The sequence below is a fragment of the Antechinus flavipes genome, chromosome 2 (assembly GCF_016432865.1).
Source record: "Antechinus flavipes isolate AdamAnt ecotype Samford, QLD, Australia chromosome 2, AdamAnt_v2, whole genome shotgun sequence".
NCBI classification, from domain to species: Eukaryota; Metazoa; Chordata; class Mammalia; order Dasyuromorphia; family Dasyuridae; genus Antechinus; species Antechinus flavipes.
Genome location: NC_067399.1, coordinates 504,892,612 through 504,910,787, shown reverse-complemented (window position 1 = coordinate 504,910,787; position 18,176 = coordinate 504,892,612). Strand labels below are relative to the sequence as shown.

The window sequence follows — 18,176 nt, the reverse complement described above, 5'->3', positions numbered from 1 at the left end:
AATAAAAATATTGATTTTTTTTTTAATGTTACTTCATCCCCACTAATCCCTTGACCCTTAGTTCTATCTAACTGGCACTGACTCTACTCTTTTTTCCTTCCCTATCTTGACCTTTTGGGGAATCAGTTGAACTCTACACTGTTCATTTCTCTTGAGTCATTTGCCTCCTTATCCTATTATCAGTCCCGCCCTTTTCCCAGCCCCACCCTTGGATTTCTCTTATCATCTACTACCTTTGCTCCTACTCATGACTCATGTGAGTGAAATTGGAAAAAATCATGAAACTGGATCCACTACAAATTTGTGTTACATAACCTCAATTGGACTCTTACTGCTTCAAGGTAGTCTCTTTATACCTCCTTAATAACTCCTTGGGAACAGCTAAGTGGCTTATCAAATAGAACACTGAGCTTGGAATCAGGAAGATCTGAATCCAGCTATTGCCTCAGATACTTAGTAGCTATGAGACTCTGAGCAAGTCACTTGACTCTGCCTCAGTTTCCTCATCTGTAAAATGAGCTGGAGATGGAAATGACAAAATTACTCCACTATCTTTGGCAAGAAAACCCCAAATGGGCTCATAATAAGAGTCATGCATGATTAAAACAATTGAACAGCAAATTAACTCACTATTCTACTCACAACAGAAGCTCTTCCAAATCTTTTTAATTCTCAAACCTCTCATGGCTCCTTTCCTCCTCACCCTCTCAACTAAGAACCTGTCTCATATTTCACTAGAAAAAATGAGGTCATTCAATGAAAGTTTCCTCTTTTCCCCTCCTCCTTATTTCATATCACTCATGTGCCTTCTACAATTATCTCCTTCACCCATCTCACAGGAAGAAGTGTCCCATCCCCCCAGTGATGCAAACCTCTCTACACACACAAGTAATCCCATTTCATCTCATCTTCCCAGAAGATTGTCCCCTCTATTCTTCAGTTTCTCCCTACTGTTTCTTCTCTGCTACTCACAAACATGTCATTCTCGAAAACCCTCCTTCATTTAATGCATCCATCAATGCTAGCTATCATGTCCTATCCCTCCTCCCTTCTGTGGCTAATCTCCTTGTGAAAGCTATCTACAATCAATGCCTTCTTTCCCTTCACTATCTTAACTCTCTATTGTTTTGCTTTTGATCCTATAATTCAACCAAAACTCTTCTACCCAAAGTTACTTTCTCTTCATTGCCAACCCTATTGACCTTTTCTCAGTCTTATCCTTCTTGACCTCTCAACAGTCTTTCATACTGTTAATCACATTCTTTTCTTTAATATTTTTCATTCTAGTAGTTTGTGACACTGTTCTTTCATGAATCCATTTCAATCTATAGGACCACTCCTAAGCATCCTTTGCTAGTACTTCACTCCTAATCATACCTGCTGGGGATCTACCTGGATCATCTTCTCTTTATACCCTAGAGAACAGTTTACATGGAAATCGAATCAGTTTTCAAAGCACTTGGAAAATTGTTCAGCCTCCATGAATTCAACTATCCTCTTTATGCAGATTTTTCTCAGATCTATTTATCCAGTACCTCTCTTCTTTCATTTCACGTTTATAACTTTCTATTGGACATCTCAAACTGGATATCCCATACAAATTTTACACTCAGCATATCTAAACTGAATTCATTATGTTGTTTTTCGTTCTTCCCAGTTCTTTATTTTAAATAGTATTTTATTTTTCTAAATACATATATAGATATGAACTCATTGTCTTTCCCCCTCAAATTCTAGCTTTTTCCTAATTTTCTTATTACTCTTGGGGATTCCACCATCCTCCTCTCAGTCACTTAGCCCCCCAACATAGGTCCTATTCTTGACTCTTCACTTTCTTTCAACTCGTCTCTCCCCCGAGTATAAAATGTGTTGCCAAGGTCTGTCAGTTTTATGTTTGAAACATCTCTTATATTTTCTTCTGACACTGAAATCACCCTGATACAGGTTGTCATTCACCATCTTTCACCTGAACCATTGAAATAGCCTGTTAGGTGATCTTTCTGTCTCAAGTCTCTCCTCACTCCAGTACATGCTCAGATGTCAAAGTGAACTTCCTAAAGCACAAATCCAACCATTCACTTCCACGCTCAGTAAATTTTAGTGAGTATTATCACCAGGAGTAAGTATAAAACCCTTTCTTTGGCTTTTAAAGACATTTGTAACCTGTCCCCTTTTTACCTCCCCAGTCCTCTTATACCTATTTCTCTTCTATATAATTTACCATTCAGTGACACTGGACTCCTTGTTATTCCTCAGTCTTTCCTCAATCTCAGGATGAAGCACTAGCAAAGGATGCTGAGGAATTGTCAAAGAGGTAGAAGGGGATCCATGAAAGAACGATGTTATAAAATATGAGAAAGAAGAATATCAAAGAGAAGAGGGTGATTAACAGTATGAAAGATTGTGGGATTCCCCCGACTCTTGACTGGGATTTTCACTTGCTGTCCTCTATGCCAAGAGTGCTCCTCCTACTCACCTCCAACCCCTGACTTCCCTAATTTCCTTGAGTCTCATCTAATACTCTGTCTTCTACAAGAAATTTCTCCTAGTGTCCCAGTACCTTCCCTCTAAAATAATCCCAGTTTTTCCTGTGTATAATTAGTTTGCACACAGCTATTTGCATATTGTTTATTAACTTTTATTTTTTAAATATATGGAAAGATAATTTTTCAACATTTACCCTTGCATAGCCTTGTGTTCCACATTTTCCCCTCTTTCCCCTACCACTCCTCTAGATGGCAAGCCATCCAATATATGTTATACATGTTACAATATATGTTAAATCCATTATATAAACATATTTTTTAATTTAAATTTTATTTTAGTTAATAATAACTTTGTATTGACAGAATCCATGCCAGGGTAATTTTATATAAACATATTTATACAGTTGTCTTGCTGCCTAAGAAAAATCATATCAAAAAGGAAAGAAGAGGAGTAAGAAAACAAAATGCAAGCGAACAACAAGAAGAGTGAGAATGTTATGTTGTGATGCATATTGTTTAGACTGAGTTTCTTAAGGAAGGAAACTCTTTTGCTTTTATATTCTCAGCTCTTAGAGTAGTACCTGGCACATAGAAGGTGCTTAATAAACATATGTTGATCAATCACTGTTCGTAACAACTAAACAAGTCAATCCGTCGATCATTTCTACAAATATATGCTGTATTCCATACTACTAGTCTAGCACCTCTCTGTGCAGATGCAGAAGGCTTGCTTCGATATCAGTCATGAGTGACTGCTATATTGATGAGACAGTTCTGATGTTCAGTATTGCTTTACGTTACATCCTTGTGATTGTCACACAAACTGTTCTCTAGGCCCATCTACCTTTCTACCCTTATTTCATAATTTCCCTGTATTCTGTTCCAGCCAGACTAGCCTACTTGGGGCTCTGCAATCACAACTTCTCCTCTCCTGCCTCCATCCATTGGTATAACTCACCCCAAATCTACCGCTTTGTTTCCTCATCTCCTCCAGTATTGAAATCCTTCTCTTTTTCAATGTCTTAACTCAAGTATCAGCTTCTCCAAACAGTCTTCCCTGATCCTCCTTCCCCCTCACCTAAAAATGTTCTTTCCCACCTTGCATCTTCCTAGAATACTTTGCTTCTCCCTCCCTCCCTCCCTGTCTCCCTCTCTGCCCTGCACACACACATATATGTATATACACACACACATAGTGTATAATACTTATCCGTATAACACACTGAATGTCCCCCTCCAGAAAAAAGGAAAAATAACTGCAAGTAACCCCCTTGAGGGCAAGGACTGGTTTGATACGGTTTGGTTTGAATCTTATCCAAAGCATGTCCAATTTGTTGCCTGCATGTGAAGACCATAGTGTCCAGCAGGTGGTGCTCTGATCATCCAGTTATTTCAGTCTATTTTTCCACGGTGGGGAAGGGGCCCAAGCCTGGGCTTTGCTCGGCAGCTTCCAGTTCTAGGGCCCCTTCTTGCCCCATCATATCTCCAGTCCACAGCAGCCTTGGTCTGAAGCAGCAAGAAGCATTTGCCCATGGAAAAGGCCCCAGAATGAACCCTCACTTGTTCTTCTGCCTCAATTGTAGCATCCCTTCTGGATAATTTAGGAAAGTATATCCCCCTATCAGGGAATGGGGCCTGATCTTCCACCCCATAGCCCCGGGGACTCTGCAGAGCATATAGGAACCCAGGCCTCAGGATAGCCACTGATGTCTCTGATATCACTCCTCAGTCCCAAAGGACCAAAGAGGCAAGTCATCACTCTTCTTTGACTAGTCAGCCAGAAATGGTGATGAAAGCCCTGAACTTGGAATCAAGAAATGGATTCCAGTGACCTCTTAATGCTGAGGAAGAAAAGGAAAAAAACAAATATTTATTAAGCACCAGCCATATGCTGGGCACTATGTTAATTGCCTTCCAAATATTAACTCCTTTCAGTCTTATAATAAACCTCTGGAAGATAGGTGCTATCATGATCCCCATTTTACAGTTGAGAAAACTAAGTCTGTGGCTTGCCCAAGGTCAGACAGCTATTAAGTATCTGAGTCCAGATTTGAACTCTGGTCTTCCTGACTCCAGACCCAGCACTTTTTCTATCATACCATCTGTTTCAATGTGTGATCAATGATACTGGGCCTCAACTTTTCTATCCATAAAGTTGGAAAGATAGGGTACACAAGATAAATATTGACCTATGCGTATATATGCATGTAGTGCATACTTAAATGTGTATACAGATATAAGTTGGTTTAAACAAAGGATTATGGATAGCTCTCTGACCTGTGCACATCAGGAGCTGGATGTTAGGAAATGTACATCCCTGCCTAGCAGACCTTTCCCCCTCTATCCCCTACCTGGATCAGCCCTGGGGCTGCTGCTAAAAGACAGGGTTTGAAACTGAAGAATGGTGATTATGAAAAGAGCAGAAATGTAAGCAGGGATAATGATATGTTAGCCCTTTCACTGTCTCCAGCCTGAGGAAGAGCAAGAGATGAAAGTACAGTGAGACAGAATGGAGAAGAAATGATGACCTAGAGAGAGTACCCCCATGGCTAAAAGGGAATGAATTAGCTGGGATCACACATCAGGTCAGGAAAAAAGCACAGAATGGAGAAGGGCCCCTGGCTTCCTGCAGGTAGTTACCCCAGCCCTCTTCCAGGTATGTCCCTGAGTCAGCCAAACCAGAACACGAGGGGAGATAAGGGAGAGTGTGTAAAAGGGAAGGTGGGGCTGTAAGGTTCCTGCAACATTCCCCTAAAAAATGGCAAGCCCCAGAAGAAGGAAGGTTTCTATGCCAACAGTTTTGGGGTAGCCATAGCAACTGAAGAGCCCCCAAAATACCCATCGCTGATTGTTCCACATTGCCAGCTCTAGGAGGGAAGGGAGTATCAAGCTGGGGTAGGGGAGGAAGGAGGGAGATTTCCAAATGGCTTATCTGCTTCCTTTGTGCCAAGTATAGCAGAGTTGTCTTGCTTAGCATGGTCCATTAGAAGTCTGAAATTGTATGGCCTATTTTTCTAACATTCCTCTAGATGAGCTCTCAGGAATTTGATTGGGGAAGGGAGAGGAAAATCCAGCCCCACCCATATGTGACCAGATGACCCCACCAAGGCTGAGTAAAACAGCATCGGAATGGTTGCTATGGTAACAAAGTCCATTTCCTGGATACCTGCCTGACTAAGGGAACCCTGTCAACATAACAAGGTGGTTTTCCCTTATAGAAGAATAAAGGTCAAAAGACCAAGGGCTGAACACCGGGAACTCCCTGCTGGGATCCTGTCCAGATAGGCCAGAGGTTTAAAGGAACAAAAATAAACATTCTAGAGTCAATTTACCTTAAGAAAAAAAAAACCCTCTGTAGAATCCCTGTGACACACTATGCTGGTTTTTTAGAGTTGATAGGGAGGCCTAGAAAGGGTGTCAGAACCAGTGCCCCTCCCACTATGAAGTCCTGATCTCACCTTCTTGGAACCTCCTTCTTCTCTGTCTTTCTTTCCCCTCCTCCCAGATATGATCTCATTCCCTCGACACACCAGCTTGGTATGGAGTGAGAGCAGGGGAGTAGAAAGAGGGGCTACCTTGAGGTTCAGAAGGGGAGCCCATGGGAAACAGGTCTGGATTTTAGGCCCAGGTCTGCTTCCTTTTGGGGGGTCTCCATTTTTCCTATCTTGAAAATGATCGGGTCATCCTAGAAAATTCTCAAGGTTCCTTCCAGTTGTAACATGCTATATGATATGATCTAATCCTTCACCTCTCTGGTTCTAGGAAGTGTTTCTTGTACAAGCCTCTGAGTGATCCAGATCCTTGCTCAGGACCTCTTTCTCTTGAAGCAGAGTTTTCACTCGAAGGGGAAGAAAGTTTCTTTTCTGGCCTTCCCTCACCCTCAGATTATATGAACACCTTTCTCCTGATGCTGTTTATTTATTCATCTTTCACTTTATAAAAATAGTCCTGCAAATGATGTTAGCTGATGTGGAATTAATAGGGATTAAAGATCTCGAGAAGATGCTGGTTTCAGAACCTGTCATGAGAACTGGGCAAGGGTTCAGCAAATGCCCCAGTCTCTTCTTCCTTTCTGGTTTGACCTGCCCCCAAACAAGCATTCACTCAATCAGTATGTCTCTGTGGAGTGTGAAGAATTTGCAAAGCATTGTACTAGACCTGGGGAGAGAGATGAGTAAGTCATATTCACATAGATGGAAAAGGGATCTATATGCATGTTGGGAAGGGGAGCATGGATAGATTTCAGAGGGTTCATGAACTTGGATGGAAAAAAATTATCATTTTCACTGTCTACCTGAAATTTAGCATTTCCTTCAATAACGTTAACAACAAATCATTATTCTGGGACCAGGGCAATGAGTTTCACCAGGCTTAAGATACACTATATCTTATAATTAAACTATATAATAGCTTATAATATATGATATGAATTTTGTTATATCTCATAACTAGACAAAGTTAAGATATACTAAGCTCACAGGAAGACAAGATGAATACAAAAGGATGGTTAATGATATGAGTAAACTGTGATCCTTGTCCACTGACTGGTTTAGACAATATGTTCAGTTGGAGCTCAGAAGAGGAGGAAAGCATTTTGGGATGGATAGGCTCCTGGAGATGGCAAGATATGGCTTGGGCTTTGAAGGAAAGGTAGAATTTAGATAGCATGGCATTCTAAGTAGTGAGAATGATGAGAATTAAGGCTCCAATGCTAGAAAATATGACCTCAGGGGAAAAAAAAGCTGAGATCAATCTGTAAGGAATAGAAGGTGTACATTGACATAAAGATGGAAAAACAGGTCAGAGGGAAATTTGGGGATGGGATGGAAAAGGGAATTAAAATGTGAAGTTGAAGCATCTGAACTTTAGTTAGCAGGCAATAAGGATCCCCTGAAGGTTTATGAGTTGAACTTGATATGATGGAAGAGGCACTCCAGAAAGATTAATGGGAAAAGAGGTATAAAGATAGAATAAATAGAGGGGCTTTAGGGTGATCGAATTTTTTCTCTCTTCCTCTTTGGCAGTCATCCGAAGTCAGACTGACTTTGGGCCCCTGGGACAGTAGGTAGTTGGCAGGGTGATCCCTGGTGCTCTAGAACTTACCTAGAGATTTGAGGGGCTCCTCTCAAAGGGTTTCACTAGGGGCTGCTCACTCAAGCTTCAAGGAACTCCAAGAAGAAACACTTCTGATTCCCGAGAGGGGGAGGGAGAAGCAAGGAGCTGTCCACTACTGCTTCCCTTACCGTCGCTCTTCACTCACAACCTCTGGGGTCCTCTCCCTCCCCTGATCATCACCTTACCCCTTCACCCTTCCAGATAGGGAACGAAGTCAGCAGGGATCCGCGGCTGAGAATGAGAAAGGATTCTTAGGTCCAGACTAACCACCACCTAGGCAAAGCTATTCGCACCTCGGTCATTCCCAGCAGGTGATCTGGGGAAGAGGTGACCAAGATCCCCGGGGGAGAGAGGGGGGAGGGGGAGGAGATAAAAGTGAGTCTTTCTGGTTTCTCTGGTGGGGCCGGGGCGGGGGAAAGGGGGGGGGTGGTGGAAGAACCTGCTGGGGCTTGGAAAACAAAGGCAGTCCCGGGTTTCCCTAGAGCTCGGGGGGCGTGTGTATGTGTGTGCGGATGTGTGTGTGCGCGCCGGTGTGTGCATGGTAATGAGCCCGGACGCCCCAGCCCTCTACCCAGTGCCAGGCTCTTTGTGAGTGAAGTGAGTGAGTAAGCTAGCCGGGAGAGCCGCAGCCCCAGCGGCAGGCGTGCCGGGGCCGCTCCCCGCAAGCCTTTCGCCTCCGGGCTGTGGGCTGGGTTGGTGGGGGGCGGGCGGCTCCGTGAACCCGCTCGCTGGCTCGCAAGATGTGTGCTCGACTGCAGGGCACTGCCCAAAGGGCCCGCGGCCCCCAAAGGAGCTGAACGCCAGCTGGCAGAGGTTGGCCCCGGGACCGGGCTGAGAATGGAGGGCCGGCCTTTATTTAACGTGCAGAAGGCGCTAGTGCAGCCCATGCAGGTGTTCATGTTGGACATCCCGCTGAGTGTGCAGGACGACGAGGTGAGCCGGGGGCAGGGACTGGGGCTAAATGGCTTGACTTTCGGGGAGGTTGGCCACACCCCTCGGGTCCCCCAGGAGGGGAACAAAGACAGGCGGGCACCCGAGCAGGATACCAGTGTGAAAGACTGGGTGAGGTTGGAAGGCGAGACGAGCCAGAGTCGGATCTCCTCCCTCCTTCGTGGTGCATTTCTTTTCCCACTGGACTGGACATGGGTCCGGCTGGCGGGAGCAGGCACGTGCTTGGTAGTGCTCTCCCCCCAACCCCCTCAAGCTTCAGGCTGCTGGGTGTGGTTCCAGAGGCTCTTACAGCTGCAGTCCCCAAATTTCTGCTTTTGAACTGTGGGAAAGTGGAAGGGGGTGGGGATGGGGGTGTGGGTTCCCTCTCTGATTCAACCCCGCCCCCCTTTCCACCCTGGTGGCCTCCTGGTTTAATCCCTCAGGGTCTCCGGTGTATAATTAACGCAGTTCTGTCTGTCTCGTAGGGCATGGAAGTGTTTGTCTTGAGGTAGCTCTCAGTGTAAGGACTGGATGCCCTCAAACCAGGATTCTCTGTACATTCTCCATTCCCCACCCAGCCCCAGCACTCTCCCAAAGACACCAGTCGTCAAGTTCAGACTGAATTTTGCATATTGGAAAATAGTCTCTGAGAAGGGTAATAACTTGTCCAAGGTCACAGCTAAATTAGAAGGAAAAGCAGATGCTAGCTCTGACTCCTAGGCCTCTTAACCCCCAGTCTAGTATTCTTTCCAGTATTTCTTTTTGAAGAAGAGAGACTGAGTGCTTTGTGTTTTTATGGGGCTCCCCACCCCTCCACCCAAATTCTGGAATTAATGCTGTGCCAACCTGCTTGGGTGTGTCCCCAATTAGGAAAGTAGAAATCAGGGACCAATTTCATAGCAGGGAGGAAGTCCATGGTTGGTCATTTGGTTAGAGCATGGGGTGCTAGATGAAGGCTTCCCCAGCAAGGTCCTAGGGCTGGTAGCAACATATATTTGGCGTTCCTTGGTTCTAAACTGGATGAATTTGGGACAGGAGGGCTGAAAGGATGCCAGCCTTCCCCCACCCCACTTCACCCCACCCCACACACCCAGGTGCTGGTTGTGCCTCAGAGCACCCTAACAGATCTTGAGGAAGGAGAGAAAGTCAGGTCTGGATCTCTTAGCTTGGACTGGAATAGATTTTTCTATGGAGAGCATTATTTCTTCCTATATATTGGATTGTGAGCAAAGTAGAGGATGGGGTTGGGGAGAATATTGTGAACATTAATTACAATGAGAATAATAATGGATCCAGAGACCAAGGTGAGAACAAAAAGGAACGAAATGAGTGGAGATGCCTGAAACTGAGATGGCAATACTGAATTAGGGAGATGAGGCTTTCTCTTCCTAAAAAGCCCTTTCTTAAATTCACACTTCCAAAAAGAGGTAGGGGAGTTAGAGCAGGAACTATTGTGTCCATTTAACAGTTTAGGAAACTGAAACTCAGAGAGTTAAAGGGGTTTATCAAAGTCCTAGAACTAGAAAGTGATAGAGCCTCCAAAACTAGAAATTACATCTTTTGACTTTGGCCCTGGCAGAAAGAACTTTGACACTGGTTACTGAGGATGGGTCAGGTGCCAAGGAAAGAGTGGCCAGAACTCCTTCCAGCTGGGGCTGAGCTCTGACTTGCTTCTTTGAGTCAACAGCTTTTCCTTTAACTCCTAGTTCCTTGGCCACTTCTTCCCCCTGCTCTTCCCTTATTTCAGCCTCCTTGTAAAAGAAATCTGAGTCCTCCACCATAATCCCTTCTTTCCCCTCCAATCTGCTTTGATTAGGTCATCCCTCTGATCTTTAGTACCTTTCCGAGAACTCTGGGAAGAGATTAGAGGCTTCAAACAGTCTGCCTGTCTGGCCAATAGCCTAGGAAGTTGAAACCTTTGGTGAAAAGTACATTTCAGAAATAACATTTTTCAATCATCTGGTCCATGCAATAATGGTTACATTTCTTTCTCTTATACTGTAAGTATAAGACATGTATTAAACACCTAGGTGTTTCAGTGGTTTAAAACAATGAATTAAGAATCAGGATCACCCAAATTCAAATCCTGATTCAGATACTTAATTGGCTTAACTGGATGTCCCTGGACAAGTCATTTAACCTGTCTCTGCCTCTGCTTCCTCATCTGTAAAATGAGGATAATAATAGCATTTACCTCACAAGGTTGTTGTGATGTTCAAATGAAATATATATTTTGATGTTGTCATTTGATGTCCGACTCTTCATTACCCTATTTGGGGTTTTATTGGCAGAAATACTGGAAGGGTTTGCCATTTCCTTCTCTCTCATTTTTCAGATGAGAAAACAAGCAAACAGGCTTAAATGACTTGCCCAGGGTCACACAGCCTGATTTGAATTTAGGAAGATAAGGTTTCTTGAATTCAACCCTGGCATTCTATCCACTGCATCAACCAGCTACCTAATATGTGTATAGATATGTATAGAACTTTACCAATCCTAAAGCACTATATAGGCATGCTAACTATTATTATTATAACCTTCTACATGTCAAATACTATACTAGAGACGCTGTAGGTACAAAGACTGTACCTATCTACATCTTTATTTAGATATAGATATAAATATATGTATCGCCCTATATGTCTTTATAAAGAGCTGATATTCTCCTAGCTGGAAAAGCCAAGGTCATGAGAGAATGAGTGGCTTCTAGACTCATAGACAAGTATGAGGTTGACAGAAGGAAAATGACTTATTCAGGATCATATAACACCTGAGTGATAGAACACAAGTTCTTTATCAGACTTCCTTAACCTCTATCACCCACAGATCAACCAGGGATCCTCCTAATCACTTCCTCAGTCCAAAAAGGAGGAAATCCCTACTGCCTGCATTTCTCACTGATGAGAATCATCTCAGGATCAAATTAGAAACCTGCTTTGAGTTTTAAGGGAGCCAAATTCTTAATATCCAGGAGGATATAGGAGTTCTTTAATAACAATAATAGTATTTATAATTTGCATATATATGGGAATTTCTATTTTTCAAAGCATTTTGTTTACAACAACTCTGCGAGGTAATTAATACAAGTGTTATTATTCCCATTTTATGATTTAGCAAACTGAACCTTTGAGAAGTTAAGAATGATTCTTTATCTGAATGGTAAGGAAGGGAAGAGTTAAAAAAAAAATTCTTGTACCAGTATTAGGGTAATACCTTTGATGTGGCAAGTTGGGAATACAAGTTCTGTTCTGTTTGAGCAGGCCCCTCACCTTCTGTTCCAAGTACAGTGACTCTTTGGGATTGCAAAGGGAATTTTTCCTCCCATACTCATGAGCTTGGGGAACTCTTCATTGCAGATATTTCTCCATAGTCTGTGTCAGGCACAAACATCTGGGAGAATGGTTATGTGCTTTTCCTCCTGTTTGATATTGAGTAAGGGATACACATACAAGTGATAGTCAGTGTCCAAAGGATAAAGTGTGGTCATGTGGATATAATACCATCCATATTTGAATAGGAGCATCTTTTATAATTTTCCAGTAGAAATCCACTCACTACATTTTGTTATGTGCCATTCCATTTCTTGAAAACTCTGTTAGGCTTTTGGTTTTTTAACCATCAAGGTGAAGTCTTCTCTGCTATTTCCTCCTTATCCTCCTTATTCTGGCATCTTAAGCCAACCTGAAATAATCTCATTCCTATTGCATTTAGACTATCCGTCTAACTACTCAGGATCCCTCTAAATCTTCTCCAGACCTAAGTCCCTAGCTTTTTGTCTCTCCTTCAGGCCTCTTCCTCTATCCTGATCATCTTCTCTTGAACTGATCCAGATTATCAGTGTCTTTCCTAAAATGTGATACTTAGAACATAATGCTCCAGCTGTGAAGTTGTGTACAGATGAGTATGTGTTTATGTATGCAAGACATTTTTGTGCCCACAATTACATGATGGAATATATATATATATATCTCCGGTGGAATAGTAGAAAGACCTGATTTCAAAGTGTAGCTTCAGACTCTTACTAGCTGTATGATCCTGGCAAGTCCTTAACTCGGTTTGTCTCAGTTTCCTCATCTGTAAAATAAGCTGGAGAAAGAAATGGCAGACCAAACTATTGAACAACAACATATATATAGGTTGTATATATGTAAGCATGTGTATATGTATAATTGTATGATATACATTTACATACACTGGGTGAGCCTGATAGACTTTGAGTGAAATGCCAAACTTATGGTCCAGCAGAGCCTACATTGAATGAATTGAACTTGGCAAGCTCTGATAGGTGATAGACTAGATTTAGAGTTCACAGCTTCAGCCCTGAAACAGGGCCTCTAGGCTGCAAGAGGCAGCTGGTGCCTGCTGACTCCCAGGGCAGGGACTTCCTTCCTGGGGATTCATGCCATCTTCCTGCTCCCCACCCCCTACACATACCCCTGCTGCTAAAAGTCTTAAGTGAGCACTGGCATAAGACCAAGACCAGAACACATACACCCCTGCCTCCCACCCCTACCCCAACCAAAGATGGGCTTTAGTATCTTTGAGAGAAGTCTAAGAAGGAACAAAGATGAGAGGAGGGCTATGATATTTAGCAATCAGAGGCTCTATATTTACAGCAAGTGGCCCCCTCTGGTGCATACTGGCAGAATAACTATGGAGAGTCAATTAATCTTTCAGTGCCCTATAAAATTGTAAAAAAGAAAAAAACTATAAGTTGCAGAGAGAATGATAAAATGCATTGATAGAAGGAGTTTTTGTCATATGGAAATGCCCTATATCAGTGAAAAAAATTAGTCCATCCCTAGCCTATAATTTTTATATATGTAAATAAGTGATAGAATATATGTTCCTTGAGGACAGGGACCTTTTTCATTTTTGTATCTGTATCTCCCTCACAAATGCTTGCCAATTGATTGGTTACACTCTGCAATAGTCCATTCCCTCTACCCAGTTTCTGGTGCCAGTAAAATTTAGGGTACTGAACTCTGAAAGAAGAGCCTTCTTTCTAACCTCAGATAGAGACAGGCAGGACTGGCTTTGAGAGGGGGGAGATGTGCTCAGAATTTCAGGTCAGCACCAAGGAGTATCGATGTCCCTCTTGGGCTCCTCTAAGCAGTCAAACTTCAGCCCTTTTTCCTAAGTGGGTTGAGTTGAGCCCTATGCAGTTGATGGGGGGAGGATTGAAAAAATTTCCAGGGCCTTGCTCCCAGAAGGGAACTGTCTACTGTCCTGCTGGGAATGAGTCTGTGGAGGGGAAAAGGGAGATTTGTACTTCTCAGGCTCTGAACATAGCATCTTTTTAGAGTCCAGCATCCCCACCCCCGACACCAGGCACAGTGTGTTCCCAGGACCTCTCAACAATATCCTCGCCACAACGGGATGTTTGTCCACCCTCCTTTGGCCTCAGAGCAACAGTGCCCACTGCCCAGCTGACCACAGAGACCCCACAGAGCAGAGAGGGAGTGCTGGAGGTGGAATTCAGTGCCAGTGCGGAGACCAGGTCAGGGAGCAGATCACTGCTTGTTATTGCAAAGGATTCCAATCCTTTGTGTGGTCTCTCACCTCAGGATCTTGTCCTTAGACCTATATTTCCCAGTCTCACAGGAATTTAGGTCTATTCCTGCTATGTCTGGTTGTGGCTAGAGCAATGGACTTAAAGTTGGTAAGACCTAAATTTGAATCTTATGTCTGATATTTGCTAGCTAAGTAACTTTGGTCAAGTGACCTAACTTCTCCTAATTTCTTTTCCCTCATTTGTAAAATAGGTCTAATAATACTTCACAGAATTATTATGAGAAGGATCAAATGAGATTTTATACATATATACATATATATGTGTGTATATATATGTAAAATATGTGGGTTGTGGGTGTGTGCATACACCCCCCCCCCCCACATACACATATTAAAAGAGCTTTGCAAACCTTAAGGTTCTAGATAAATGTAAACTATTAGGCTATAGCTTAATTCTTAACTTCTATGCTTAGCACTGAGCTTTTATGCAAAGGCTGTTATTGTTATTCAGTCATTTTGAGTTGTGTTCAGTTCTTCATGACACCATTCAGGGTTTTCTTGGCAAAGACACTGGAATGGTTTGCCATTTCCTTCTCCAGATCATTTTACAAATGGGGAAATTGAGGCAAGCAGGGTTAAGTGACATGCCCAGAGTCACACAGCTAGTAAATGTCAGAGGCTTGAGTTGAACTCAGAAAGATGAGTCTGCCTAACTCCAGACCCAGCATTCTATCCACTGAGTTCTTTGAATCAATCAACAAGCATTTTTTGGCTCAACTGTGAGCCTCAAACTAGACTAAGCTCTGGGTATACAAATAAAAAGGGACAAAAAAAAAAAGACTGTCCTAAAGGAATTCATATTCAAATGCAGGAGATGACATGATTGTAAGTAGGACTATATGCAGCATATATAGAACAGATGGAAAATAACCTTTAAAACAAAAACTTCAATTCATACTGCCTTGTAATGAACCATTTTTAAAGACTGAGCCATGACCAAAGCCCTGTATTTATTTTGTCATAGTGAATTTTGAGCAAAAAGATGAAGAGGTTGTTTTGTTTTGCTTTATTTTCAGGGATAGGAGGGAAACATAAGACAGTTTGAATCACAGTGGAAACCATATACACTTGTCCTACATTATTCCAGAAGAATGTAACAATTAGAAAAATCCAACAAAAAGACAGGCTGTCTTCTGAAGACTGTTGTTCTTTGCTTACATTGTTGAGATTAATATGTAATGATGATTAGTTGGTTCTAGTCCTTATACTCTGAATCAGTTTATTAGTCTTCCCATGCTTCTCTGTATTCATCATCATATTTATCATTTCTCATAGCACAGTAATATTCCATCACTGTATCACAATTTGTTTAGGCGTTCCTCAGTTGAAGGACATCTACTTTGTTTCAGTTCTTTACTAATACAAAACTGCTGCTATAAATATTTTGTTATATATGGGAGCTTTCTATTTGTCAGTGACCTCCTTGAGGAATAAGCCTAACACTGAAATCTCTGGGTCAATGGACATGAACGTTTTAGTCCTTCCCTAGAAATAATTCCAAGTTGCTTTTCTATCGATCTTTTTAAAATGCTTTAAAAATGTTTTATTGATCATCACTGTCACTTCCCTCTTCCACCACCCTATTCCAATAGAAGCCTGCTCTGTGACAAATAAGTATTTTTAAGTAAAACAAATTAACCCACTGGCCATGTGACTCATCCTTACCTCTTTTGGCTTTATCATCCCTCCCCTTCCCAAACCATCACTGTCAGTGTGCTGCCAATCATTCTTCCTTCCCCAACAAGGCATTTGTTCCCAGAGGCCCTTGCGAGTCTTTACAAAGCCAGATGCAAATTTGGCTGACACAAGCCAGCCTAGTCTTTAGGTGGTTTCCATTCTTGGAATGGCCCTCATCCCTATTTCCAGTAAGACTCCTCCCCAAAGTGGCTTCCTTTCCCCATCCCCAGTTCCTGTGATTCCACCATTGCCAGAGTATTCTGAAAACATTCAAAGACTCTCTTCAATGATGCCTTAGGGTCTCTCCTTCTGGAAAGTGATAACCAGATTGCATCCTTAACCTTTGGGTTTAAGGGAAGAACATACCCCAAGGGCAGAAGTTAGGGAAGTTCCTTGAAGGGCTCTCCCTCACTTTTGTAGTTAAGCCAGTTCTCAGGATTATTATCACCTTGTGGGAAGAAGAGGCATCAATTAGACTCACAGCCACCTAAGTATATTGCCTGGCTTCACAGGGACAATATCCTAGAGAAAAAAAGCTATTTTTATTGTTCCTTTACAGGACAGTTTTAGAGCCCTGATTGAGGATTCTCCCTAAGGCTGGAGATAGGGGGAAAGAAAAAGGAGCAAGAATTTACCAAGTGCTTGAGAATTCTGAGGTGAATGGTCTCAGTTTTCTCATCCATAAAATGAATGAGTTGGCCTAATGAATGAGTTCCTTCCAGCACTTACGTTCTTTTATTATTATTTATTATTGTTGCATTTTTTTGTTTTGACTTTACCTTCATTTCCTAATATTTTATCCTAATAATTCTCTTCTCCGCTCAGAAATTATATGCTGTATTCCACACCTGGCAGAGAAAAAAAGGAACAATTCTGAAATACAAGTCTAATTTTGATGGTTGTCATTGTTAATGATTGTTGTGAGACTAGGGTGTAACAATGGATAAGAAAGGGATCTGAAATTTATAGAACGCTACACCCCCATCGGGTGGTGCTAGAATTGTTCTATATCTAGAAGGCACAAGAAAAAACAGAAAGTGTGACTTTATCACAAGTTGGGTCCACTTAGAGATTCCTAAAGGAGTCTGAGGAACATAGAGTTCTCACTGCAGTCTCAAGAATACTTGGAGTCTGAGTCCACAAGGGATGTTTACAGCCAATCAGAGTAGAGAGAAGGCAGGAGGGCAGGAATTATATTGGAGTGGAAGGGAGCAGAGCTCTCTGGCTGGGGCCAGCAAGGCCAGCTTGAAGGTCAGAGAGGAGGACAAGGACCAATCTTCTGTATACTTGGTTTTTATGTGTTGTTATCCACCCCCCTCCTCTTTTGCCAGTCTGAACACCTTTGACCTTGGTTTGAATCTCCACAGTATTCCTTCTTAGATAAATTAATGCCATCCCTTAACTTTAAATGAACACTAACCACTTGAGACAAAAGAGCCTTCATTTGGAGCCTGTCCTGTTGCTTTCTGGGACTGTGTGGTATCTGATTTTGGGGAGGAGACACTGACATCTCACTCTTCCTCTTACTCCAGTTTCCTTGGGCCATTTGGCCATCCACTCCACTGCCCTTCAGGGCATCAGAGAGTCTATTTTGGATTTATAGTTTCTCACCCATCTCTCAGTAGATTGTAAGCTCTTGGAAGTCAGAGACTGCTTTCTTTTCTGGGAGTTTCTTTGTATATCCCAGGCAGCTATGCGAGGCTGTGTGTAGAAGATAGATCTGCAGTCTAGAAGAACAGAGTGGAATTGAGGCTGAAGTACTTATAGGCTGCGTGACCCTGAACAAGTCACTTAACCTACAATTTGCCTTGTTTTCCTCAACTGTAAAATGGGGATCATTAAAAGCACTACTTCAAAAGGTTATTGTGAAGATCAAATGAGATAATATTCATAAAAAATGCTTAGCACAGTTCTTGGCTTGCTATAAATGCTTATTCCTTTCCCCCTTCCTCCCATCCCTCCCCTTTGTATCTACATAGTGCCTGACACATAGCAGATGTTTAATAATGCTTGTTGAATCGAATCCAATAGCAAATTCTTTCCAAATTGAACTATATGTAGCCTTTAGCTGGCAAATCTCCCGCCTTTCTCTCTTCTTTCTACTCACATCATATCCACCCTGGTCCAGGACATCATCACTTCTTGCCTGGGCTATTACAATAGCCTCCAATCTGGACTCCCTGCCTTTACTCTTTCTGCATCTTCAATCCACCCTGCACTCGACTGCCGAATTAATATTCCTAAAGCTAGGTCTGATCATAGCATTCCTCTGCCCAAGAAGCCTCAGTTGCCCCCCATTTTCTTTAGGATCAAATCCAAGCCTTCCTTGTTTGTTATTTAAAGCCCTTCACAATCTGGCCCCTTTCCAGAGTCCTTTCCACAGCTATATTTTCA

General features: G+C 42.5%; 1 protein-coding gene across 2 annotated transcripts in view; it reads left to right on the top strand.

Annotated features, from left to right (window-relative positions):
• The window catches only part of RALGDS (ral guanine nucleotide dissociation stimulator), an 89,037-nt gene that overhangs the window by 4,683 nt on the left and 66,178 nt on the right, over nucleotides 1-18,176 (top strand). The window contains exon 1 of one of the 2 annotated variants that reach the window (XM_051980266.1): nucleotides 8,216-8,534. The exons of the other annotated variant lie outside the window; for it this stretch is intronic. Within the exon in view, the coding sequence (XP_051836226.1) occupies nucleotides 8,439-8,534 (96 nt within the window). The 5' untranslated portion in view covers nucleotides 8,216-8,438. Of the gene's footprint in view, nucleotides 1-8,215; nucleotides 8,535-18,176 lie in introns of those variants that run through there. 2 annotated transcript variants of the gene reach the window in all.